This window comes from Fundulus heteroclitus, chromosome 19 (genome assembly GCF_011125445.2).
Source record: "Fundulus heteroclitus isolate FHET01 chromosome 19, MU-UCD_Fhet_4.1, whole genome shotgun sequence".
NCBI lineage: Eukaryota > Metazoa > Chordata > Actinopteri > Cyprinodontiformes > Fundulidae > Fundulus > Fundulus heteroclitus.
Window position 1 is genome coordinate 11071985 of NC_046379.1, and position 27625 is coordinate 11099609.

Sequence of the window (27625 nt, forward strand, 5' to 3'; positions counted from 1 at the left end):
CCAGGGATTGGTCCACGAATTCGCCTCGAGTTCCGATTGGCCAGCCGCCCTAGGTTTCCCTCAGAACTGCAAGACGCCGATATTGCGTTACATTGTAGCAAAATGGCGGCTGTCATTCAGAATCCACTGAAAGCGTAAGTAATTTAGACATTCATCAAATTCCGAATCCTTACTTTGCTGCCAACTCAGTATGCCGGCGATGTCCGCTCGTCTGCGTCATTTCCAGCCGTCTGCGCGAGGCAGGCGAAGCTGTCCGAATAGATTTGCTGTACTTCTTTCATGGCAAAGTAGCCCTCCGCTGTTCTTTTATTCTGCCAAATTTCAACATTTAGACTCCAACATGAGCACATGGCTGCCTGACACTGTCTCGGCACCGAAGGGGGCTTCTGCCCCGCTCGCCCCGGGCAGACTGTTACCTCTCCTGGGCTTGGACATATATTTGAAAACTGTCGACAATGTGCCGATTGGCCGCGGCGACTGATTAAAAGCCGATCTCCCTTTCGAGCAGGCTCGGGGACACACGCCGCGGCAGAATATCTCCCGGCGTTCCCAAAAAGTCCTGATAGTTGTGGGGAAATTGTCGACATGTCAACTTTGGGGCTCCTCGGAGCGCAGACGTGGTCAAGACCCGGTCAGAGCGAAGCGAAGCGAGGCGAGCCAGGCAAGGCAGGCAGGCGGACGGACGGACGAGAATAAGGGAGGAGGCATTTTGTATCTGGAAGCAAGGCTGGCGATATTTCTGCACAAAAAGTGACAGCGATTTCCGTCTGAAATTCAAGGATTAAATAACGTGCGCGAAAAGTAAATTTGATCCGTGAATTGCACGGAAACATTCAAGCTTGGCTCCCGTTTATCCTTTGTTCTGCTCTACTGTTTCCCTAATGTTAATACTGAGTTAGCCTCCTGCTTCTTTGGCCCCTTTAAAGTTAAACGTGACTATTATTTTGTGAACCTTTTTTTTATTATTATTATTTTTTTTAATGCATGGTCGGTTCAGCTGTACGTGACAGCAGCAGCAGCAGTCAGCCTGGTTTTATTGACGTCTCCTAATGATCCTGGCTCAGTGGGGACCGAGGAGGTAGAGCTGTAGCTCCACTGTGCCTTTAAGTGGAGGAGTGCTGGAGATTAGCCTGGACCAGGATCCTGGGCCCATCTGTCAGAGAGATGCTCCAACTGGGAGGAAGTGCTAGGTTGAAGCTGAAGAACCATCTGCTCCTCCGCAGAGGTACCCTGCGACCTCCTCGGATAGAGGAAGCGGAGCACCAAGGTGTAGATACCTGGACCAGTTGTGAGCTTCTGGGTTGTCTGGATGAGGAATTGTGAAAATGGCACAAAATCAACCACAAAACCCCGCAGATAGAGCGGTTAGTGTTTGATCGCATGTCCTGCAGGTGATTTCAGCCGTGTTATGCCGCTTTGGCTTCTTTGTCTTCACCTTTTTATATGTAGCTTTGTGTTTACACTTAATACCAGTTCATATGTGTGTAGTGGTGGATCGATCATTCCACCTGAGGTCAGAATTTGGCAAATTTGGACCAAAAGTATTTTAATTTCTAGTTTCCTATTATTGAAATGTATGACAACTAAGGTCATCAACCAACAGCTTGTTCATTGTTGCACTTTGAGGTTTAATAAAAAAAAATAAGATAAACATTAGGGACATATGCCTTGGAGCAAAAATGAAGACGGTTATCCCTTCGATTTCTATTTTACCTGCAACATTACGTCTATCACGAGCCCCTTTCAGGTTATCCTTTCAGCCCATGATCTGCATGAGTTCATTTCGCCTCACAATCAACTAAAAGGTTGTGACACAAAATGTGTGTGTGTGTGTGGGGGGGTTGAATTCAACCCACCCGATCATAAACCTGTAACTTGGATGAACTGTAAGGGGATTGCGGAACGACTGGGATGTAGTGCAGAGTTAAGCCGCACAACTATGCGGATGTACACCAAACATCAACATCATAGTGTCTTCATGTCTCCCATCTAATCTTAGGAATATGTTGATCAGCAGAATCTGATGCAGGGGATAAAATGCCTAAGATGGCACACAACAGCTTTGTTTGTGTTTAAAGCATTGGGCTCCCTCTGGACGGCATGCCTGTATCGGGATTGTGACACAGTGGGATTTACCCACACTTGGCACTGGAGGGAATCCCACGCAGGCTTTAAGCAGATGAATGCTGAGTTGTAGGCCACGCCTCTTTAGTCCCGCAGCTCCAACTCTGTTTTGTGAAAGTTCACAAGGCCCGTAATCATGGCAGATCGAGTGGTATATGAACGGTCAAAGAACCATCAGCCCACTTTTGCTATTTCATGTGTCATTGTTCTTATGGGGAAAAATCCTAATGATCAAACTGCCAGTTTTGTAACAAATGAACCATAACTTTATAAATATAATATAAAGGAAAAATATTGTAAATACTATTTTCTAACCTTCCTGCTATGAGCAGTCATTAATTTATTTACATCAGGCATGTAGGTAATTAGACACGATTTGAATGGGTTTTATGCTTGTTTTAAAGACAAAATAATGACGCAGTTCTCAATTTAGACTTAATCTTTTATTAGCAGCTAGCATTGCTAAAACTTTGTGTGTATTCGCTTGAGAATTTAGATCCTTACTTTAACTGTGACATTTCAAATCCAACATGTTCCTTTACAAACAGAAGTTGTAAACTCAAAAGGGATGAAAATGAGTCCCTTTGCTGTACTCTGTTGAGTCTTTCTGTCGTTTACTGAAGTCTAGCTCTCGCTCGCTCTCCTGCAGCCTAAATGAACCATAGAGATGTCTTATTATAAGCACCTCATTGATATGAAAAATAGCAAACTGTTTTATTTTTTCATCCAGTTACACCCCAAAGACTGCTTTGTCAGCACGCATTTTACCACTTGCATATAGTTTGTTCACTAATGGAGAAAATATCAGATTTTGCAAGTTTTTATGAAGCCGTTGAAAAAAGACAGAAAAGTTTGGTTCTGGTCACCAGCTGAGATCTTTTTGCACCTGTAGTGTTGTGGTTGCTCTTTGATAAATGGGTCCATAATCTAATATGGTTTTGCAGCGCTGCTGTACTGCTCTCTCTCGCTCTCTCCCAGCCTGAATAAGCCCGTTTATTATGAAGGATATGCAAATTATTAACAGACAAAACTATTGTTAGCTTTGCTTTTTTCTGTCAAAACGTACTGTATAGGATATGTTTAAAAGGTAAAATTAGCATTCCTTCAACCCACACCTTTTTGGTTACTTTAGTTTATGCTGTTGAGTTGTTTTGTGTTGTGTGGAAAAATGGCAAATGGCCGAAATAAAAAAAAAAAAAGAAGAATGAACAATTAACCTAGCAAAATTGTTTTAAAAATAGCTTAACTACATATCGACCTGGTGACTCTTGGTATAATATCGTCACTGACTAGCAAACTAATAAATGTTTTCAAGTTTCAGCATAGCCCAATCAAGCTCAAAACCGTGATTGCTTGGCGAATCTGCAACATGCAGCTACTAGGATAATCGTGGTTGTCTAATGGTCCTTTGGCGATGGATCTGGGGCGTTAAAGAATCACCTTAAAGAAAAGAAAAAACTTTTTTAAGACAGAGTTTTGATACATTAGTTAAGAAAATGTTCTAACTATAAGACTTGTTATTATATGGGCATAACACAAATCCTATCACAGAATGATGGAGCCTGTTTCAGATGTAACTTATTCTTTCATTGTCGGTTTTTTTATTTTTTATTTGCTGCCACATGACTGCTTCGCATCCATCTCCTCTGTATCTCTTGTTGATCGTTTTGATCCGCTTTCTAGTGAAATCAGTCTTCCTTTGTTGGACCTGGTAATGCATTTCTCCTACATTTCTCCCTTTTTTATGTGGCGGTGGTGATTAACTCGCTAAAAAGAAGTTAATTTAAATTCCCAGAGTATTCCTGAAACGATGTAGAACACTCACAGAGGCCTGCAGCGAGATAACTCCCCACCTGCACCCGCTCGCTGGAAACACTGCTAAGAAGAATAAATAAAATAAGACTTTGCGTCTGTGCCATATGCTTCAGTTTTTTTACCCACCAGGGAATCACCCAGGAAAATCACAGCTTCCATTTAAAGGCTTCTCTTAGAAACAGCTGCGTTTGTCGTGAAGATTTTTTTTTTTTTTTTTTTTTATCAAAACCTGTATCTTGTCACTTTGCTGGATTGTTTCACTCTCTTGCGTCCCAACAGGCTTTCTCCTTGTGTTTGCTGTGGAGCTGCTGTTTTCATCTGAGAGCGGTTTTAGCATTCTGATGTGGAATGTCTCCTTGCTATAAGCTGTGCTTAATGAAGTGTTTCAATCTGCTATAATTAGCCTCTGTCTTGGGTTTCTGACTTCATTTCACACGTTTGTCAGATTATAATTAGTCACACTTGACACTAATTGGGTGTCGGTCCTGTGGACCGCTTTGACCTTTTTTTTTGTTGTATTAGGGAGAATCACTTTAGGGAAGTAAAATGGTTTTATTTTTAAAAATTTCATGAAGATGAAGATGAAGCTGCAGCGGCTGGACTTTCGTGACTGCGTGAGGTCTTCCCCCTCGTCTGTGAACAGGACGTCGGTAATCTCCAGAATCTGCTGATTAAAAATTGAGCCCAGGATATTTAATTTGTAAAATTGCTCATTAAAATCCGAGCCACAGCTGGAGCTTTCCCCCGACTGGACACATCCTTCATCCTCAGCTCTCCTGAAACCACATCAGACCTCTTGCAGACTTCCTTGTCGACAGGATGGAGCAGAATTGGAGTGAGTCAGGCCTGCTGTTTATTTGCTGAGCGATGTGGAGGTGTACTGTCTGGTTTTGCTCCTGCCCTCACCCAGACTGTGCTGTTCGGATTGGTGTAATCAGGGGTTGTTGTCAGGATGCAGTCACTCTGTACAGGCCCTCCCCCTCACTTGTTATGTGGTGGTTCTGGCTTCCTGTGAAGCTGCAGTGCACCTGCAAATTTAGGAAACGCTCTGAAAGAGAACATAAGAGACATTAGCGATGATTTTAAGTCAGATCTCTGGAGGGTGTTTTAAAGTAGACAGGGGTGCTATCACAACTGCAGATCTTTCCTGGGAGCTGTGTTGCCAGATATGCAAAATGTGTGTTGACACATGCTCACATTACAGATGCGCCCATGTGGCACGGCAAACCGTTGACAGAAACAAGCTGATAGTGGAAGCCCCACCGGCCACAAGATTAGCTTTTACTCCATCTCACCCTCATTCGGCTCGCGCTCTCCTTCTCTACTCCGCTGGAAGACGGTGAGGATGCAAAGCACACGTTCCTGATGTCCTCGTGTTCTGCTAAAAATCTCCTTTTGGCTGCCGCACGAAAGGCAAGGACAGGTTTTATGGACAATTGTCAAAATATTTCACAAAACATATTTGAAAGCTAAAATTTTAAAGGTATAATTTGATCTCTTTGGTCAGGTAAGCAAGTAAACTAACTGTTTTGCCACTTTTATATAAACAAGTGCATTAACACTACAAGTCAGTTTAATGTTTTTTTTTTGTTATCACTGCTGATTTAAGAAGGATATAATGATCTTTCTTTTTGGGTTAAAAATGGTCTAGTATTGGGCAGCAAAACCGAGGGTATCATCACTAGTCCTGTAGTGAACCTTTTGAGATTTCAGTTGTGTGTTATGTCACTGATTGTTTAAAGTACTGTTTTACATTCCTGAGAGTGGCATTTTACAAGGGGTTGCTATATTTAGACGAGAAGCTGTGGCTTAGGAGTGAAACCTGGTTGAACAAAAAGAAGTACATCTGGTGCACATGATTTCGTCTTTTAAATTGTGGACTTGGTTATCAAAGACAAAGCGAACATTAGATGTAGCGAGTAATCATTTGTCTGGAGTTGAATCATTTTCAACTAACTGGCCCTGACCAGTGACCGGCAGTCAGAAATCCAAAAATGAAATATCCTCATCATAGCGCCATACTAGAGGCTACCAGGTCGTTCTGACCACAACACCTTTCAGTGTGAATGCTGTTACTGAGTGAGGGGAAGCTCTATCAGGTGTTTAAAGGAAGTCAGGAAAGTATAGGGATACAGAAACAAGCCGTATTTTTACACGTCGACATGTCTGTGGTTCATTCAGGCTGCAAGAGCGAGTTGGTTCTTCAGTGGATTAGAAGACTGAGCAGAGTTAACATTTCAAAACAAACCAAATCTGTCGACTGGCACATTAAAGGTGCACAGTGCAAGTTAAATATTTATTTTCTTTCCTATACATAGGCCTACCCTTAAGGTGTGTTCACATTGAGCGTGAATTTGTCAGGCTAAACAACAGATTTATATGATATCCCTATACACAAAGTGATGCTAAACGAAGCCACAGAGGCAATTCTAGAGATGCAAAACATGTGATTTTGGCGATCAAAGCGAAACCAGAGCAACACGACACCTGCGAGGGATGCAAGCGACAATTGTTCGAATTGAAAAAGCTGGATTTTTGTGTCTTGTCACGTCACGACAACCAATCAGGAACTACATTTTGCTGACATAGGGTGAAGGAAGTTTTCATTCTACCTGGAAGATAAGCTGATAGAGGCGTTCTGCGGTCGGCAACCAATTATTACTAACGAGACAAGTCTAGAAAGGAGCAAGCCTGGAGAAGAGTGAGTGGCAAGGCTGGAGTGGCAGGGAAGTGGAAGCGTCACTAGATGGCGCCATTGTACTGCTGTAATTCTGGTTTGTCGCCCGCCGTGCAATTGTTGTCGCATGCTGTGCGAACGGCCGGCGATGATGTCAGGCGAGCAACAGCAAGCAAAAGTGGCGACTTTGTCACGGCAATGTGCACGTATCTTTAAAATTGCATGACGTGTAAAATGAGTTATCCTCTCTTTACCATAATTGTCTCTATAGGCTGGATATTCAGTTCATGAGAGAGTGATTCAGGCTGAACCCTCATGGTGTGATTGTGACTCGCTGTGCGTTCTTGTTTACCAGGCTAACATGTTTAGAGTCCGCCGTAATCGATGCATTAGTGAGAAAACACGGGCTAACTTTAATTTTTATAGCTTTCTTACCTCAGAAGACATCACGCCTCTAAACAAACGACCTGTGCAGTTGCAGCAGCAGGTGCTTTTCCTCTTCTCCGACGCTCGTGCACAGCACTGGTGTCATTTCATCTTGTCGCCAGAGGGGGCAGACGTCTGCAAAAATCTGGAACTTACACTATGCCCCTTTAACATGAGTGATGTGAACCGAGGCTGGATTTGTTTTTATTTTTTTACTGTTTCTCACACAGATGCATTCACAAGCTCCTACTTTGTGCTATGCTGAGTGAGACGGAAAACAGGCATAAGGAGAAGAGTACAGCAGGGTAAACATATTTGATATGCAAATGTCGCGTAATATCAGTAGAAGTCAGGTTCTCACTAGGATTCTTTGTCCCTAAAGGAGGATTCCCATCAGCGTTGGCGGCGCTTATGTTGTTTTGCTGCTTCTGTATGCATTCACGCAGCAGAGCGTTGCGTGGTGCAGCTCGAAGGGGAAGCCCAGACCTTCAGAACCCTGTCATCGGGCTGTTGGTCAAGCTAATAATGGCCATCGTTAGCTTATGTTGTCTGGGAGGTTTACTGATACACATTCAAAAGCTTTAGTGACCTTTTATGCTGCTCTCAAACATCTGTGCCATTCGGCTAGCTTAGCACGAAGCACCGTACAGCATTTCGTTTTACTTACCTGTTTTCCTGAGAAAGTTTATCTTGTCTATAAAGACGGTTGCATGTTTTCCTCTGGGTGTTCTCCACATGTTAGCAGACTTGAAATCTTCCAGCAGCAGCTCTTTTTTTTGGACCAGGTGTGGCTGCAGGGACGAAACGTGTCTTTACGGTGCTGCTGGAAGAAGTGCAACAATTTGAAAATGAGTCCCAAAAGCAATCACTGTATCATCTGGATGCACTTTTTGATGACAAAATATGTAAAGCAAAGTGTAATATTTGCTATAAAAAAAATCCTAATTGTTTAAGTCTTTAACCTTGACGTGTGGCTTCTTATAATAAATGTGTAGAAAAATGAGCCAGTCTTTTAAACAGCTCTTTCTGTGAACCATAAATCCCATCTCTAGTTACGGATGTAGAAATTCATGTCGCAGAGTTTTAGCAGTTTCACAATTTTGATTGGTAGGTTTGAATTGTCTTTCACGCTGCATTTGATTGGTCTCATAGTTTGAGGCTTTTATAGAAATGACCTGAGCGAAGCAGGTTTTTGTTACAATCAGTATGATTTGGTCATTGTTGTGATGCTAACCACTGTTAGCGATGCAATCCAGTAGCAGCGTGTTTCTTTCCTTTTTATACATTCAAACCCCAAAGTGGGGTGTTCACTAAGAAAGGTTAATTTGATGAATATGCTAAAAACTGGTGTCGACCTGCACCTTTCACCGTGTTTTATGTGTGCTACAGGCTTATTAAACACTAACCTTTGGGCTGCTCAGGGATTTCTGACTTTTTTATTATTATTATTATTCCTTTATTTAACCAGGAAAATAAAGGAATAATTTATTGTGAACTTGAAAGAAAAAAAAACAAGCGTTATATTTGTCAAGCTTATTTCGTCACATTTAAGAATCTTTGCACTCACGTACTGGCCTTCAAATGATTTCCTGCTGGTTTTCTTTTAAGCTTGATTGCTGCTTAAATTTGGTCAAAGGTGCAGAACAGAAACGCGAGCACACGAGGATGGGCTAAAGCTCGTGCATGCTGCTTAGAGGTGGCGTGGGTATCTTTCATCTCCTGTGTCGTTGGGCATGTAGGTCTTGTCACTCATTACAGGTGTCAGAAAGATCTCTCACCTCAGCTGATGCACCTGCTGCTCGAGGTGGCAGGGCTCTGATGGAGGTCGTGTCATTGCACAGACAGCCTTCTTCCACTTTTTCCATCTGCCGTTCGGCTACTCATCCCACCCTCTGCGTCCGTCACCTGAGAAGTTTCCTGGCAAGACAAAGACTTCAGGAAAGCTTATGTCTGATTACAGCCGGGTGCCATGGCTAGCGCTAGCAAAGCATACAAGTTGGTTTGATTCACTCTCAGGATCTGTACTTTCTGACAACACATGGTTCATTTTGTGAGACAGTTGGATGGTTTTATAAGCAGAAGATTTCTCTTATGTTTGTGATTAACTACCAAAGAATGTCATGCTGTGAAGGGTATTTTGCCCCTTCACTGTTTTCTCCCGTGTTCGCTTTGTTTTCTCGCTTGGATGTTTCAGATCATAAAAGAAATTTGAATGTCAGACAAAGATGACTTTGCAACTTGTGCACCAAGTTATTTAACTCTGTTTTGGTCCAAAATAAAACTAAAAGAATGAAGAAATGAATGCAGATGAGGAGTAGTGACGTGCTGGTGAAGATTCTCAGTCATCCAGGTCATGGTCATTCCAAAAAAAAGTAAAAAACAAAGCAACTGGACTTATTTTCCGTAGTTGAAGACGTTTCGCTTTCTCTCCAGGAAGCTTTCTCAATTCAAAAAGTCTGGAGTAATGTGGAGTACCAAGCTTTATACTACTGTCCAAACAAATACTTTTTGAATTGAGAAAGCATCCTGGAGAGGAAGCGAAACATCTTCAACTACGGAAAATAAGTCCAGTTGCTTTGTTTTTTTTACTTTTTTTGGAATGAGTAGTGACGTGATGATTACCTGTACTAAATCCCGTCTACCAGAGACAGTTTCCTCACACGGCTTTGCTTCTCCTCCACAGCTTTGAGTTTCTCAGGTCCAGCAGTCATGATGTGGTTTTCCCTCTGCTGGATGCTTTCAGAGAAAAGTCACATTTTCACCTGCTCCGTCTTAGCTTTAGAGCCACGGCCCGACTCAGAACCTTATAGCTCATTAGTTTCACTTCAAAATGGCGGTCTTGCTAATCGAGAACACATGGAGGATATCCGTGAATGAGCGCTTGCTCTGACCTGCCTTTTTGGCCACTGTAATCTTACAGCAAACTGTAAAAATGTGCACGAACTACCTCGTCACAAGAGTCGCAGCCTTTTCTCCCATCTCTGCCGTGTAAATCAGGACCTGCCCTTGTGCAAGGAATTCTGCTGAGATTAATTAAGTAGGCTAATTACCATACCAGGCGTGTGGCAGAGACTGAGTGCTTGAATGTGAAATAGCCCCCCCACCTTCCCCATTTCTCTCTGAATATTGACACTGAAACCCAGAGGGACAGCCAAAATCTCAGTGGCACCACGAAAAGTAGAACTAAACTGCGAGAGTCTGAGCTGCATATCGGTCAGAGGAGTGACTTCACGTTGAAAAAGAACCCCCCCCCCCCCTTCCTGAGGATTCTTTGTTTCACTGATGATCTTTGCACACAGTGAGAAGCAGCATAGCTCTGTCCATCGAGAGGTAATAATGTGTTTAACCTGTAAGGTGGGAGCAGCAAAGTGGGCAAACGGTTGTAAATTTGCTGCATTTTTTAAATTTTTTTAAATTTTTTTGTCCACAAAGCTGAACCGTCTGGTTGAAGCTGAACTTGAACAGTTTGATCAGAGCTTTTCTAACAGTAATATTCCGGTTGACATGATTTGGCCAAGAACAGGCCTAAACTGTAATGAGATGCTTAATTCAAAATACCCTGGCTTCACAGCATTTTCATATTTGAATAAAAATGTTCAACAAACCGGTGGGGAATTATGTAATTGCTGAAAATTTTAAAGGAAGTGCAACACTTATTGCTTCTGCTGTTAAAGCACTGTTGATTATTACCATTATAAGGTTCTACTGGCACCCATCACTACCCTCCCTCCTCCCCCTCCAACCATCCATCATTTATTGGTAGTTTTATATAAAAAAATGTATGAGCAGAAATATTGAATACACATTCTAAATGTTACCATTTTGAACGTGGACATTCCTTTAGTTTAAACACTGTCATTTGTACTCCCCAGAAGTGCGACTAAAGAGCTAAATTTGTCTTCTAAGCATGGGAGAAATGCTGCTGCCTCATTTCAGCCTGCTGACCATCAGTGGTCAGCATTAGCACAGCTTTATGTTTGGTACAGGCAGAGAAAACTGGTCACCTCAGCACCTTATCCAGCATCTTATCAAAAGGATTTCAGTCGGTGGGGACTGCATGGAGGAAAATGTCGTTTTAAAAAAACAAGTCCATTTAAAACTTGGGGGCACCTCGATAAAGGTGATTGGTCCAAACCTGCTTGTTTCAAAGTACATTCTGTTTGTTGATTTATTTTAAAAAAATTAAATACTTGTTATTTTTTCTCCCTTTTTGATCCATTCAATGAAGGAAAGAAAAATCACAATTTTTCAGCGTTTGATTTGTCGAGAGCGGTCAATAGAAAATTGATGGATTAAGCAGGATGTCATAGATTAAAATCTTTTATCGGCCTCATCTGTGTGATTTCACCTGCAGTTATTGCAACTGCAAGTCTTTAATTTTATAACTGAGAGGAGGGTCTATATCAGCTGTTGAGTCATATTCATTATAAGTTTTATGTTTTTATTTTTTTAATACAGTGTCTTCAATAAAGCTGCTATTCCCTCATGTCAGCTGTAACTTTTATGGTCAAACATTGCTTTTTAAATTAATTTAGGTAGTTTTTTGTGCTTTAGTTTTTGTCTGCTGTTTTTTTTGTTGCATTTTTGTCAATCTCTTTTGCTATAACTATACATATTTACAGCTCTACTTACCCACACTATTAGGGAATTGGTCAGCAACTGACTCCTATAATAATCTATTCAAATGCCCAACAAGACGCATGTAAAGTCAACCAAACAGGACCCCTGGCAGATTTATTTCTTAAGTAATCTTTGAATTTTACTGCTGCGTTTCTTCTCACTGGAAGCACTATTACCATTTTAGACAATTTACAGCCAGTCACACACACACAACAACTGCACTTAATCACACTTTTAAAGATATTTTTAGTTCACTTTTGCTTTTATGGAACCACGGGTGAAAGTAGGATAGCAAAAGCAACAATCACAGCAACACTTTGACGGCTAACAAACATCAGCATGTGGATTCTGTCATTGTCACATATAAAACAATGTATGATGGGGGAAAAAATCACGATGACAGTAAATACTGCAATAATTGTCCATCTTCATAAATGTGTGTGCTCATCATTACTTTAACATATTCTCTAAACTCTCAGGCTCCAACGTATAAAACGGGGTTTCTGGAATTTATTAATCTCAACGATTGGCTTTTAAAATTATTAAATGCACCTAAAGTATTCATACAAGTTCTTAAATTATTTTTTTGTTTTTAATTAGTCCTTTTTTCCCATTCACCAGTTTTTTCCATTTTTATTTTTTTTTCTAATGAACTAGTAAGGATAACTAATTTAAAGCCAGACATTTGGCCTCCACGCAAATTCCTGACGGCATTCTTGACCGAATTTTTTTTTGTTGTAGCTGGTTTAGGAAATTAAAATCCAAGCATTCTTGCTACCTATAGGTATGTAAAGGACTTGAGTCACATGCTCAGGGTGAACAACAAACTATTCATTCAAGTTGTATTTAAATTGCTTAGGTTAATTTAATTTAATCTCAGTTATTAGTTGAGCTAAGTTGCTTCTCATAAACCCAGTAATTCAAAAGTTTGAGTTGTTGTTGTTCTTGTTAAACGGTCTTAAGAAATCTTCGATTTAACTGGCAGAAACGTTCAGTGCTGCCACAGCAGCAGCTCATGCGCCCATGCGTCAAAAATGACTGTTATCCTGTAAAATGACTGCCTGTGTTGTGCGTGTAAGCTCGTAGTCAGGGCTCTCACCCTCTGCTCCCACTGTTCCCCGCTGAAGGTTGGGCGACCAGTTCTATAAGGACGCCATCGAGCAGTGCCGCAGCTACAATGCCCGCCTGTGTGCCGAACGCAGCGTCCGCCTGCCGTTCCTGGACTCTCAGACCGGCGTGGCCCAGAACAACTGCTACATCTGGATGGAGCGCCACCACCGAAGCCCCGGTAGGGTGACGCGCACACACACACACACCCCTCGCATGTTTAAATACGTACAGGAGCACAGAGCCATGTCCTCCCTGATGCAGTCTGTACTGGGTCAGGCTGCACTCTTATACTCAGGAGGCTGCCGCTCACCGCAGCGAGTAAAATGCGTGAGACATATGTTGCAGACGATCTGAAACATTATCCCTGACTCACTGTCAGGGAAATCTGCTATTTTCTCTCCGAGTTACAGCCCATTATACTCAGATCTCAGCCTGGACTGATAATCATCATAATTGTGTTTATCAAAGAGTTTTTCCAGGCAATTTATGACATCTTCAAACCGTGGAGACGTTCTAGGGGGATTGTTTGTTTTTTTCCCCTTACTGACAGGAGTTTGTAATCTACCCGAAGCTTGCGAGTGCTTTTTTTTTTTTTTATTAATTTAGTCAGAAGCCAAACCAAATCTTTTACAGAGCTGGCTCTAGCACCAGCTGATGAAGTACTGGAACTACATTAATAGACAACTCAGATTGGAGTCTTCTTCCATCAGTAACATGTTCCACACCGAAGAGTGTTGTTGCAGTTGTCGTGCATTCACTGATCAGAAGAAGATCAGATTATGAGTTTTCTGCCAGCCAAGCTAAAAATTTTCAGGTTCCACCTTGAACCAAGATCTCAGTGCATCTCTTTGATCGATCTGCTTATTGCTGATCTGTAAATTATTTGTACACAATATCATTACTTGAATTGTTTCGACTTCTTTACAAACTGCAAAAGTCACCCTGGCTGCAAAGCGTAAGCTGTCTTGCTTTTGTGTGACTACCACACTATTACCATATAATGTAGAAAGGATTCCTGGATCAATGTGTGCGTCTGTGATTTTTGTGTCTCTGCTCTGTCTTCTCTAACCCCCAGTTGGTCAAGGTTCACACTGAGCCAGGTTCTGCTGGAGGTTTTTCTTTCCGTTAAAGGGGAGTTTTCCTCTCCACTGTCGCTTCATGCATGCTCAGTATGAGAGATTGCTGCAAAGCCATCAACAATGCAGACGACTGTCCACTGTGGCTCTACGCTCTTTCAGGAGGAGTGAATACTGCTTGTTAAGACTTGATGCAACCTTCTAGGTTTCCTTAGAGAGGAAACGTTTTGACCAATCTGTATAATTTGATTGAATTTGACTTTGGAAAGTGCCTTGACATGATGAGTATCACGAATTGGCGCTATATAAATAACATTTTATTGAATTGAACCTGTAACTTTGCAGGTGTTGCAGCGGGGCAGATGTACACTTACCCCGCCCGCTGCTGGAGGAAGAAGAGGCGGCTCCACAACGCCACGGATCCCCGCCTGGGCATCTACGGCCTCCAGCTCGGTAAGACCCCGCCGCCTCCTGTCCACCTCCCCATTCATTTCCGCCCCCCCTGACCGGCTCTCGGCCTTCTTTTCAACCTCCAGATTACTGGTGCGGATCTGGAACGATCTCACCAGAAGCCACCGACTTTTTTCTTAGGCACCGGCATCAAGGCAGCACGGGATGCCAGATATATATTTTTTATTTTTTTTTCCGGATGATAAATAAAATGTGTCTGTGTCCTCTGCGGCTGGTAAACTTGTTTTGTGAGAAGCAGAACGTGTAATTAGATTTACGCTGGGAGTGTTGAGACAGAGGTCGGCCACAGCAGACCGTATTTAATAAATGTTGGGGAATGGAGTCTGGCCTTCTGCGGCTGCCGCTTGAAACAACTCACTCGACACTTTTCCTCTGTCCTCTATATTTCTGCCTGTTTCTTCCTCTCCAACTCCTCCGCTTATCGGTTCTGTGGTTCTGTTTCTGAGGCCTTTATCTCCGCGTTCGTCCACGATGGAGTCCGTGGAGCCGATGAAGCCGATTCTGTTCCCAAAATCTAATGGGATGAGGGATTTTCACACGAGCCGATCTTTATTTATCGTTTCAATAGTTTCTGTGAAAATATGTGAAATTATCGCGCTTTAGCAGAAATCCCCAAGATCCAATCCAATTACGTGTTTTAAAGTTCCTAGAGTGGGGGGGGGAGGAGGGGAAGCGAGAAACGGCCAAATCTAGCAATAACTCATGAGCTGAGCCTTTGTTTCCCAAACACATCCCATTGTAGTCTATTGTTTTCCTCTGCACCCACTCTGGCTCAGACTTCGCCGCCACCATCCAGCTGTCCCTTTCCCCTCTCCGGCAACAATGGCTCGCATGCGTGCCGTCCGCGAGAGCCCTGCAGAGGTGAAGCCAAGTGTGATCGGACCTGGCGTCCCTTCCCCCGGAGCGCACGGAGCAACTGGCCGGAGGTGGCCGGCGCAGGGCAGCCGCCTGAGTCCGTGTCGCTGTCTAAACCGATGGTGCGCTACAGAGACTGGGGCTGCATGCAGAATCAGCTCCCTGCTGCAGGCTGCTTCCAGCTCTATTTTTAGCCCCCCCCCCCCCCCCCCCCCCAGCTCCCTTGGGTTTAGATGGAGGGGAGGGAGAGAATGGGTGAGCGTGGAAGGGGGAGGTGGGGGGTGGTTGTCTCGCCGCGGAGAGTTGAAAGTCAACGTGTGCAGACACAATGGTGAGGGGCTGCTGCCACGTGGGTTTGTGGAGCATGTAGTCTCTGCTTTCCTTGCTCCTACCTTTTGTGTCTGCCTCATACGTCTCGTTCTCGGTGCTTCGTGTCTAACGTTCCGTAAAAAAAAAAAGTCCGTCCAGTCGGGCCGTCGTAACGTTGGAAGGGCTTGTGCTTTGAAGTGGCTGCTCTCCACAAACCAACTGCAGCATCGCACGGCTCTCTTTTTTTGGGAAGAGGTTGTGTGAAAAAGACGTGCAGATCTGGCGTCTTGTCACACTTCTGTTTGCATTATAAAAACCCCTGCTTGCCTCCTACAGTGTTTGTTCATATATTCAGTGGAGGAGGAGATGCAGTGCCTTACAAAACATTCACGGCTCTTCAAATCATTGTTCGCGTTTTGTCAGGTTTCAGCTACAAGTGTTGTAACTTGTGAGAGCAAAACAAAGTAGTGAATAATGATGGCACGATTTTTACGCCGTTTTTTATACCAAATGAGAGAAATGTGGCACACATTTATATTCATTCCCCCCTGAGTCAATAGAAGCAGCCTGAGCTGCAAATACAGCAGTGAGTTTTAGTAACTTATTTTTTTTTTGCTTATTCTTCTTTGTAAAATTGCTCAGTTAGATTGGATGGATCGATGTATGTGAACATCAGTTTTCAGGTTTTACCTCAGATTCTCTGCTGGAGTTAAGTCTGTACTTTGACTGGGCCCGTCTAACATGTGAAAATGCTTTGATCTTAAACCGTTTCATGTAGCTTTGTGTTTTGAATCGTTGTTCTGATAGACATGGCCTCTCCTCCCCAGCATCTAACCGATGTTCTCCAGAGATTGCCGTTTTAAAATAAATAAATATGTTTGACCAGCTGTCCTGTCCCTGCTGGAGATGCATCCCTACAGCATGATGCTGCCACCACCGTGTTTTATCATGGGCACGGTGCGTTTTGCATGCATCGTCCATATTGCCGTGCCTCCTTACAGCAGACAGGGCCTATTATACTTTTCTTTCAACAATTACTTTTTTATGTCACTCTTTATTAAAGATCTGATTTGTTACGTGAATAGCCGTCATGTTAACTGATTCTCCCACCTGAGCTGTTGGTCCCTGCAGCTCCTCCAGAGTAGCGTTGTGCTTCTTCAGGGTTTTTCCAATTTTTGGCGGGTTGTGAAACGTTCAACTCTCAGAATATTTTGTTTTACCTTAACTTTACTTTAAACTTCTCGACAGCTTTATCCTTCCTGCTTTGTTTCTTGGTCATCATGATGTTTTTGCTCACTAACGTTCTTTAACAAACCCCCGAGGTCCTCATACAATACTGTATGTATACTGATATTAAACTACACACTGTGTTCCCCATTTTATTTAAGGGTATCAAATCTACAACAGATTCCCACATATACATGCCACACATTTCAGAGTTTTGTGTAAAACATCTGTCGTTTTTTTCTTCGAGTTCACAGTTGCGCGTCTATTTTATGTTTGTCTGTCACCCCTTGAAATCCACAGAAGTTTGCGGCTGTAATGTTAAAAAGTTTAAGGGTTATAAATGCTTTTATCTGCATGTGTTCAGGCCTATGTAGCAAACCACCCTGCTTTATAGATTTAAGTGGGAAACATTGGGTGAATGTGTATGTAAATGTCTTAGAGAACGAATACTTGTGTTTTTTTATTTATCCGTGTTATCCCAAAGGGAGAATGATGATTACGGCTTCAGTCAGTCCCCGCTAATGACGAGCGGCAAAAGCCAGAGGATTGCCTCATGTTCCCCTGACCTGCTGTAATGATTCATAAGAGACCGCTTCTGTGCTTCGTCCAGATGGCGGCCTTATGTCCAGAGACGCTTTGCCCACCCAGAGCACCACGCTGGAGGCTCTTCTGCGAGGAGAAGGTCTGGACAAGAGGAACAACTCAAAGAATGATGAGGAAAGTCTGCTAGAGATCCAGGTCGGTCCTGTCAGGAAAAACACCGGGGAGGGGGGAGCGGGTGTTTTTGGACCTTAATGCAGTTTGTTGTGGTCAAAATTCATCGTGATGCAAATCTTTCCAAATTTTCCCTACTAACTTGAAGGAGTTTGTTAGCTGAGAGCTGGCTGGTAAATGTATCAGGGTGTCAAGTGATTGTGACAGCATGTTGGGTTCAGGTTTAGACAAGATGCCAAGCTTACTTGTTTTTCTTTTTTTGTATTTTTTTTGTTTTTTTTTAATCTGTTCTAGTGGAAGACTTTGTTTGAGAGTCGGATAAACCTCAACTTATCTCATTATCACACATTCCACCTGAAACATGTCGAAACAGGCTTGTTTACAGGAAACAGGAATCTGTGAGGCTGTTCTACGTCTTTGAAAAATGATTGACTGGCGATTAAAATATCCTAACTTTGCTTCAGCTATTTTCAGCTGCAGTCAGAACTCCCGTGTCGTTCTGTTTCAGAGGGTTCTGGAAGCGGACGCGGCAGAAGACGCCTTCAACGACGACGACGATTACGAGGTGGACACTCCTAAGAGGAGACATCGAGGCAAGGGGAGAGTAAGTGTGACCGCAGGGCCCTCTGTAATCATCTACTGGAGTGGCAGTTTTATACTGCAATCATTTTTAAATCTATGTGATTGCCTGATTGTTTTATTTTTTTTCCCCTCTGCTCAGGGCCGGGGTTCAGGCCGCAGGAGGACAGATCTGGATGACGATAAGCCATACGTCTGTGACAGTAAGCGGAGACAAAGTCATGAGTTTCACAAAGCAATATATACAGGAAGAGTTACCCTTGCATTCAAAATACTCAGTGCACACTATAAAAGTGTTGTTTTTGAAAAGACCAAATCAGAAAAAATAAATAAAAACGGCCCCGGATATAGAAAAACCGACCTAATGCAGTCACATCCGGTTATTTTGCTGAGGCTGAAACCAGGCGACCCGTGTCGCTCACCTCAGGTGTCCCTGCATATGCAAGTTGCATGTGGAAAATCCAGAGAGGGTATTGGATTTTTTTCTGCTTGTATGACGCATTTTCATGTTGTTTGCTCTGTCTTTTTCCTTTGTTCCAGACAGATACAAACAAAAGCAGAACTCAAAGACTTTGACCTCAGGTACCTTTTATTTGTCAACTCCTTCTTTTAGCTTGTTTTTTCCTAATAGTGTTGAAAGTGCTGTTTTGTTGTTGTTGACTTTTTTTATGTATCTTTCCCAAGCATGGAAGTAGGTACCAGTTTAAGGTAGAGCAAGGGCTTTAGAAAGTTGCAAAGCCACGTAGTATTTCTACTAAGATGCCAGTGAACGTGTTAAATTGACCAGGGTTTTCTCTGGCCGTCTGAAACGTGGAGCAGGGGTTCTACACTGTGTGGAAAAGTAGGACATTCAATTTCTGTACCTTCCAGCTCCGGATTAGTGTAGACAAAGCAAATAGGAGTATAGAAATGATATGAGTATTTTAAGACTTAATTCCCCCGTCCCATCAGGTGTTTCTGTCCTGGGGGGCCACTGTCCAGAAACGTTTAGATGCATTTCTGCTCCAATGCAGCAGAATCACATGAATCATTAACAGGTTTCTGTAGAAGGGATGTTGGGGGCAGAGATGCATCTAAAAGCTCCTAGATAATGGGAGCCCTGGTTTAAATATTGTCTCCTTCCTTCCTTCCTTCCTTCCTTCCTTCCTTCCTTCCTTCCTTCCTTCCTTCCTTCCTTCCTTCCTTCCTTCCTTCCTTCCTTCCTTCCTTCCTTCCTTCCTTCCTTCCTCATGTTCTCCTTTTCTTCTTTCCTCTCTCCCTCCTATCCTCGTGTTCTCCTTTCCTTCTTTCCTCTCTTCCTCCTTTCCTCATGTTCTCCTTTCCTTCTTTCCTCTCTCCCTCCTATCCTCATGTTCTCCTTTCCTTATTTCCTCTCTCCCTCCTATCCTCATGTCCTCCTTTCCTTCTTTCCTCTCTCCCTCCTATCCTCATGTCCTCCCTCCCTCCCTCGTGTCCTTCCTTCCTTCATCTTGTCCTTCTTTCCTCTCTCCATCCTCATGTCTTTCCTTCCTTCCTTCCTTCCTTCCTTCCTTCCTTCCTTCCTTCCTTCCTCCCTCATGTTCTCCTTTTCTTCTTTCCTCTCTCCCTCCTATCCTCGTGTTCTCCTTTCCTTCTTTCCTCTCTCCCTCCTTTCCTCATGTTCTCCTTTCCTTCTTTCCTCTCTCCCTCCTATCCTCATGTCCTCCTTTCCTTCTTTCCTCTCTCCCTCCTATCCTCATGTCCTCCCTCCCTCCCTCGTGTCCTTCCTTCCTTCATCTTGTCCTCCTTTCCTTCTTTCCTCTCTCCATCCTATCCTCATGTCCTTCTTTCCTCTCTCCATCCTATCCTCATGTCCTTCCTTCCTTCCTTCCTTCCTTCCTTCCTTCCTTCCTTCCTTCCTTCCTGCCTTCCTTCCTGCCTTCCTTCCTTCCTTCCTGCCTTCCTTCCTCTCTCCCTCCCTTCCTCCCTAATGTCCTCCTTTCCTTCTTTCCTCTCTCCCTCCTATCCTCATGTCCTCCTTTCCTTCTTTCCTCTCTCCCTCCTATCCTCATGTCCTCCTTTCCTTCTTTCCTCTCTCCCTCCTATCCTCATGTCCTCCTTTCCTTCTTTCCTCTCTCCCTCCTATCCTCATGTCCTCCCTCCCTCCCTCGTGTCCTTCCTTCCTTCATCTTGTCCTCCTTTCCTTCTTTCCTCTCTCCCTCCTATCCTCATGTCTTCCTTCCTTCCTTCCTTCCTTCCTTCCTTCCTTCCTTCCTTCCTTCCTTCCTTCCTTCCTTCCTTCCTTCCTCCCTCATGTTCTCCTTTTCTTCTTTCCTCTCTCCCTCCTATCCTCGTGTTCTCCTTTCCTTCTTTCCTCTCTCCCTCCTTTCCTCATGTTCTCCTTTCCTTCTTTCCTCTCTCCCTCCTATCCTCATGTCCTCCTTTCCTTCTTTCCTCTCTCCCTCCTATCCTCATGTCCTCCCTCCCTCCCTCGTGTCCTTCCTTCCTTCATCTTGTCCTCCTTTCCTTCTTTCCTCTCTCCATCCTATCCTCATGTCCTTCTTTCCTCTCTCCATCCTATCCTCATGTCCTTCCTTCCTTCCTTCCTTCCTTCCTTCCTTCCTTCCTTCCTTCCTGCCTTCCTTCCTGCCTTCCTTCCTTCCTGCCTTCCTTCCTTCCTGCCTTCCTTCCTCTCTCCCTCCCTTCCTCCCTAATGTCCTCCTTTCCTTCTTTCCTTCCTCTCTCCTCCTATCCTCATGTCCTCCTTTCCTTCTTTCCTCTCTCCCTCCTATCCTCATGTCCTCCTTTCCTTCTTTCCTCTCTCCCTCCTATCCTCATGTCCCCTTTTCTTCATCCTCTCCTCCTATCCATGTCTCTTCCTCCCCGCCCTCGGCTTTAGCCCTCCTCTCAATCCTTCTTCCCTCATCATGTCTTCCTCTCTTCCTAGGCACTCCTTCCGTCATTCTTCCTCCTTCCTTCTTCCTTCCTTCCTTCCTTCCTTCCTTCCTTCCTTCCTTCCTTCCTTCCTTCCTTCCTTCCTTCCTTCCTTCCTCCCTGCTGTATTATTTTAGCTCCCAGAAATATTCCATGTTCTCTTCCCGATTTGAATAAAATCCGTTGGATCTTGTTTTATATCCAGGATGCTATTGTTTGTGCAAATATTTGAAGCCTTGGTGTTTGTTCAGGTTATCGTACCGTGGGAATCTCCTTCTGCTCCATGCGCACTCAGAAGTGCTCTTGCTGAGTCACTTTCACCTTGTCGTAAAGATTCAGAGCCTCGCTGTTAGAATCAGATCTTTAGGCTTCCTCTTCCTTCTTTATCCAAATATTCTCAACGCAGTTCCATTCCTGCTATTTCCTTCATGTTTTAAGATGCAACATGTGGGAGACGTGGGCTAGTGGTTAGAGAGCCAGGCGTTTGCATCCTGGAGAGACCCCATAGGTTGGCGGTTTGAAACTCAGTCTGTCACTCTGGGTCCCCGAGCAAGACCCTTGACCGCAGATTGCTCCCTGTGCGCCACTCTGTGTCTGCAGCACACCGCTCCCTAAGGGACGGTTAAACACAGAGACAACATTTCCCCTCTGTGGGACTTTAAAAGGAAATATTTATTTATTCTTTCCTGTGACACAATTATGTCTTTTAGTGAATTTTCTCCACTCTGCACTGCTGTGTGCTAAAAAAAATTGGCAGTTTCCTGCAAAACTGAGAAGATGAATAGGATGACGTGTAACCTAAGGCGTTCTGTTTGTTGCAGTCTGTACAAAGCGTTACAGGAACCGCACAGGACTAAGTTACCACTACACTCATTCCCACCTGGCAGAGGAGGACAGAAGCGGGGAGAGAAGCTCGGTGGCGTCCCGCTCCCCCTCTGCACCACAGACTGACAGGCACAAACGTAAGGCCCCTCAAACTCAAGCTCCAGAAATCGAATGTGTTTTCAGCTGTTAGCCAGTAAAGTACGAGTGTTTGAATCCTGTTAGACAAACTGTTATTTCTGCCTCTCACTAAGACACGACTAGCTTCAAAGTGCAGATAGACCCCGTTTAAATTTGTTTAGTTAACTGTTGTGTGTAAAACAGCCCTGGTCCATCTGTTGAGTTCAGGAGTTATCCTCTTCAAACGTTTACAAGCAGAAGTTCTCAGGTATTAGTCTGCATATGAGCAACAAAAAAACAGACAAAGATATTCAGAACCTAAAGCTGTGTGGATGAACACTTTTTAAAAGATTACAAAAAGTCTGGCTTTTAGTTAGAAATGACCAATGAAGTGTTTGAAGCCCATTTCCACAGCTTGGAAAAATCAGATCAGGAACATTAATTTAGGTAATTATGACATTCAAATTTATAAGTTTGACTTTTTTTAACGTCACATTGAAGATATACAAAATTAAAATTATGTATTTTATAGTTTTCAATCTCAAATATGACTTTGAAAGTCAAAACATTGAGTTTGTGTTTCAAAAGGATTACTTTCGATCTCATAATTCTGAATTTATTTATTTATTTATCTTATAAATAACTTAACATTTTATTTGTGTCTCAGTTCTGATTTTGGAAAGGGACAATTTCATAGATATGACTCATGTCATACATTTCTATCCTGTCTATGTAGCCCTGAAACTCGTAAATATTACTTCAAAATCAAAATAGTTCTTGAATTGCATAATTAAAGTCAAAATTATGAGTTTGTATCATAACTTTAGAACCTTGAAAGTCATAATTAGAACTTTGAAAGTCAGCTATTTTAATTTGCATTCAATAAATATGACTGACATAATTATCACTTTAAAATACAGAAGTGACCTTGAGTCACATAATGAAAGTCAAAATTATGACTTCTTTATTAAAATGATGACTTAAAAGTCAAATTTGATACTTCTTAGTTTACAAAATCTAATTGTATCTAATAAACCACTTAAGTCATGAATCTAAATTTCTAAAGGAAAAAAAAAGTTGTATCTCATAATTATCTCATTAAAAGAAAACAAAGGATTTATAATGAGAACGTATTTACTGAAAGTAAATACGTCTTTCAAGTTGCAAATTATGGGCTTCCAAAGAAACCTTTTTTTAAGAGATGTGAAAAATACTCAGCAGAGGTTTTTGTTTTTAAAATTTTCAAAGTTACAAGAAACTTGGACAAAGCAGTGACACGAAGGTTTCTTGCTTAAAGAAGAGGGTAAACTACACCAAAGGGTTCCATTACGATCGAATCTGGACGTGCGTTTAGAAAAGACTAACTTACGCCGGGTTCACCTTCTTTCTGGAATCTGTTCTAGGTCCAAAGGGTTCTGGTGGGACCAGCATTCCCAACAACTACTGTAACAAATGCCAGGGCACAAACAGGAAAACGGGTAAATCTGGGTCTCCCTGCACAGCCTGCCAATGCACAAGTGAGTTCATCTATTCCTTTCTGCAACATGCACAAAATAATTACCTACATCTCAGCTTCTAAACGCTCTGGACGGGAATATGCAAGCAGCTTCCTCACGATCTGTGCTGTCCTCCTGTCCTGCATCACAGCTGGCGGTGGGGAGGAGAAGGAAGACGGCAAATTCGCTGCAGCCGAGGAGCTTTTCGGCACCACCTCGGAGAGCGACACCTCCACCTTTCACGGCTTTGAGGACGACGAGCTAGAAGAACCGGCCGCCAACGGCAACGGGATATCCAGCCGCCACAGATAGACTTGCTAGATTTTAAGGGACACTTGTTTCAAATATATATACGGATTACCCTCTGGCAAAAATCAGCTGCTTCTTTTTCAATTTTTTTTTTTTTTTTTTTTTTTTTGTTCTTTGTTTTGTTTTCAGAAAGCACAAAGTGATCATTTCCAGACAGAAATGCAAGTGGTATTTTATCTACTGAACATTGTTGAATAATTTATGGAGACATTTTTTTATATTAATATGCGGTATAAACTGACCTTTAATGCAACAAACTATCAACGTTTCCTAAAAAGGTGACTGTGTAAGACAGAAGAAGCTTTTGGTGTGCTTTTTTTTTTTTAAGTTTTCTTCATTTCCCTTCGTTGGAGTAGAAGTAGCAAAAAGCTATGAACAAATGCAAACACTGGAGCAGTTAGAGACAATTTTGAACAAGTGAAACTTTACAGCGATGAGTTGGGTAGGGTGATCGAATTTCTACGAGGAAGATACTTGCATCGAAGGTCTACTGGATGTTCTTAGGTCAGAAGTCTGCGGGACTTTGAAGGGCTCCTCTTCTCCGCTCTCTCTGGGAATATAAAAAAAAATGTGTGAAAGTGAAGAAACCATGGAAAATTACAAGCCACTGGAAATATTGGGAAATGGAAGTCTGTCTTGTTTTCACCGAAAGGGACATAATAAATGAAAGGTAAGCCATTGCAACATGCTAAACAGCAGCTTCCAAATGTATTTTTTATGCTTCCACATAATCTCATGTTCCAACAACAATCTCCCATATATATATATATATATATATATATATATATATATATATATATATATATATATATATATATATATATATATATATATATATATATATATAATATTATGTGACAAAGTAGCTCATAGGTGTGTGGTGGAAGGAACATTCTAATGATACATCATTTTTATATTGTTTAATTTTTACTAATATGAATCTGATTAGTGTGTTGTGCATTTTCGTTTTGCCCCCTTTAGAATGGTAACCCTAAATGAAATATACCATATATTAGTTAGAATCCACTTGTTAATACTTTCTACCACTGATTTGTTTTGCTGCAGGTAGTCTTGTTACAGATTCTTAATCAGCTTTAGGTCTGGACTTTGACTAGGCCATTCCGGCACATGAAAAAATGACTTCAATTAAACCTTTCAGCATCTAAACCCGATACAGCTGGGAGCCTTTCGGGGTTTTATTTCTACCAGTTTAGCACATCTACAGACTGACTAGCTTCCCTGTCCCTTTCAAGAAAAGCCTCCCCACAGCATGATGCTGCCACCACCATGTTTCACTGGACTAATGGTGTTTTTTTATGGAGATGTGCCTTGTTAGTTTTCCATCACATATGATGTCTTTCATTCAGGGCTAAAAAGTTAAATTTTGGAATAATCTGACTAGAGCAACTTGTTCCACAGGTTTTTTAAATCCCCTACAAGGCGTGTAAAGTGTGAACAGGACCTCTTATGATTATGGCTCGTTTCAACAGCACCTTTCTTCTTGCCACGCTTTCCTAAAGGAGTGGACAACTAGTAGCTTTCCAGTTGACAGATTCTCCCATATGAGCTGTGGAGCTCTGAAGCTCCTCCAGAGTTACCATCTTGGCTATCCCCCCTGACAATGCTCTCCCTGCCCAGCCTCCCTTGTGTTATAGCACAATAACAAAACCCACCAAAACATGGCTAACCACCTTAACTGGGTTAGGTGGTTAGCCATTTATTTATTTTCTCACGATGGACTGAACAAGGCTCTGAAGTGTTCACCAAAGTTCACTAGCAAACCTCTGAGGCCTTCACACAACAGCCATTGTTTATACTGAAAATAAATTCAGTCACTTATCAAGGCAAACTGAATTTCATTTAGAGGTATCAAAGTAAATGGGACAGAATTTCACATTTGTATTTGGAAAAGGTCGAAAGCAACGTAAAGGTTTCCTTCCATTTAACAATTGTGAACTACTTTTTATCACTCTGCCACGCAAATACTAACGGTATTACTAATGGTACTAAGGTGGGACCTTTTTTTTTTTCTTTTCAGGGCACGTTACATCCTGTTCTACTCTAACTATCGATCATCTATTGTGCAGGAGCGGTGAGCACGTTGCCATGTTGCCCAGAGATCAGGGGATGACCAGTGAAGAAGAGGATTTGACCCCTTAAAAACTAACGAGCCTCCTCGTCCGTCCTGATTCGGGCTCCGAACACGCGACTGAAAAAAGCCTTCCAGGAGCAGCGTGGCGTAATTGAAGCAACTGCTCCCCAGACATTATGTATCGACCCTCCTTGAAACGTTTGAAACGCGAGCGTCCGGCCTCATTTAATCCTATCTGCACTGTGTCGGGAGCTCCTCTCTGGACTGCGGGAAGGCTAAAGGCCAGGCCTTTGGACTGCTTGTGCCCGACGAGCACATCTGGGGCGACCCGGCTTGCCCGCTTCTGCTCTGTGACTGTGTGTCTGCCGCTTGACCTGATGCGATATGAAGACATCGTTATCCTGAACACTGTGCTAGCCTGCCGCTCTGCACTGAAAACCAGCTTTGACAGCCATGACTCCTCCAACCTGGTCAGACCAGTGACCCCCCCCCCCCCCCCTCTCCCCCCTTCGCTGACCTGCAGCCATAGAGTCGGTGCTCAAATCCACCACTATTACATGCAGACCTCTGAACTATGTAATCTTCTAACTTGGAAAGTTTTTTTTTTTTCTCCTGTTTTAGTCTGTTTTTGCAATTAATCTTTAACGAATCAAAGCAATCCTTCTGGCTTTTTTTCTTCTGGCATGCTTTTTCTGCTGTACAAGCTTTCAGTTTTAGGCTCTTTTAGGAGTTGCTTTCAGTCTGTGCCGATACATCTGGCTGATCAGGTGCACAACACTCACAGCTACTCAGGCATCTTTGTTTTTTTTTTTAATATTTTCCTGGTGATTCTTCAGCTTCTCAGATCAGCGATTGTACTCAGACGACGAGGAGGGACGGCAACATCCACACCGCGATTCCTTCTTTTTTTTTTTTTTAATCAGCAGTACCTAGGAAGGATTCAATGATGCAGTAATCGGATGCTAGAGGAAAACACCTGCAATAACGAGCTTTATCTGTTTGCTTATTTCATTTGAAATTTTTATATGTTTAATATTTAAGGGTTAAACAAAAAAAATGTCTTATTTGGTTAAAAAAAAAATGTTTTTGTTACTAGAGAGAAACTACTGTTCAAATTCACACCCTGAATTATAGAAGGTGTACTCACGGGGTTTTTGTGGGCCTAATTGCTTTATGACATTTAAAAAGGTGCTTTGTGTGCTGAATCAAGAAGCCGTTAGGTCCAAAGGTTGCACAAGCTGTTTGAGAGGTGTGTGGATATGCAGCATCGCTGCTCCGTTATTCCTGCGTGTTGCTTATGACTGGTTTGTGCATTCAAAAAATCATATTTCCTCACTTCCCTCAGGGACCCCCTTCCCCACCCAACGTTTTTTTTTTTTTTTTTGAATCTCCACAGGATAAAGAATGCTTCTGAAACTTGTCGTCTTCCCATGTATCAGTTCTATGTCCTTTCCGTTTTAATATGGGGTTTTATCTTCCAAAGTCCCACCACAAAGTGAAAGACGTGTCCTAACCTGTTAAATGTCGCTAATACTAACAGGTAAAAGTACTTGCATCTCTTAGCTAAAAGCTCAAAAAGAAGAAGAAATATCTGCTTAAACTAAAAAGCGTCACCTTTTTATTAAAAAAGCCGGTATACCTCGTCACAGACACAGCAATAGGCCTTGGTACTCCTTATGAAGCCTGCCGAGGGAGGGGGGGGCTTAGAGAAGGAGGAACTGGGGGCAAACGGAGCCATGAAGAGTGGAACGGACATGACCGGGTGTTGTTTTTGTTTCCCACGTTTTTTTCCTGCTGTAAATATAAGTCAAAAAGGAGAGAATGAAGAAGTGTTTGTTTGGTAAACTATTTTTATTGTTCTGAAAAAATAAAGACAAAAATAAGGAACAAA

The 27625-nt window shown here is 42.6% G+C and overlaps 1 protein-coding gene across 2 annotated transcripts; it reads left to right on the top strand.

Moving 5' to 3' along the window:
• LOC105938385 (zinc finger protein DPF3) lies at positions 1-27625 on the top strand. 2 transcript variants are annotated; one of them, XM_021307352.2, is made up of 11 exons: positions 1-134; positions 12790-12950; positions 14194-14301; positions 17321-17448; positions 17933-18028; positions 18146-18206; positions 18544-18585; positions 21717-21857; positions 23241-23354; positions 23485-24312; positions 25681-27625. In XM_021307352.2, the coding sequence occupies exons 1-10, from the start codon at positions 103-105 to the stop codon at positions 23643-23645; spliced, it is 1044 nt and encodes a 347-aa protein (XP_021163027.2). In that variant the 5' UTR covers positions 1-102; the 3' UTR covers positions 23646-24312; positions 25681-27625. The 2 variants fall into 2 exon arrangements, with proteins under 2 accessions (XP_021163027.2, XP_012735554.2); XM_012880100.3 differs by having other exon boundaries at positions 25730-27625.

Excerpts from the sequence above, each read along its gene's own strand:
- LOC105938385 (XM_021307352.2), top strand. The coding sequence starts at position 103 with ATGGCGGCTGTCATTCAGAATCCACTGAAAGC. Across the intron at positions 18,029-18,145 it reads GACATCGAGGCAAGGGGAGA|GGCCGGGGTTCAGGCCGCAG; the intron begins GTAAGTGTGACC and ends CCCTCTGCTCAG. Across the intron at positions 23,355-23,484 it reads CACAGCCTGCCAATGCACAA|CTGGCGGTGGGGAGGAGAAG; the intron begins GTGAGTTCATCT and ends CCTGCATCACAG.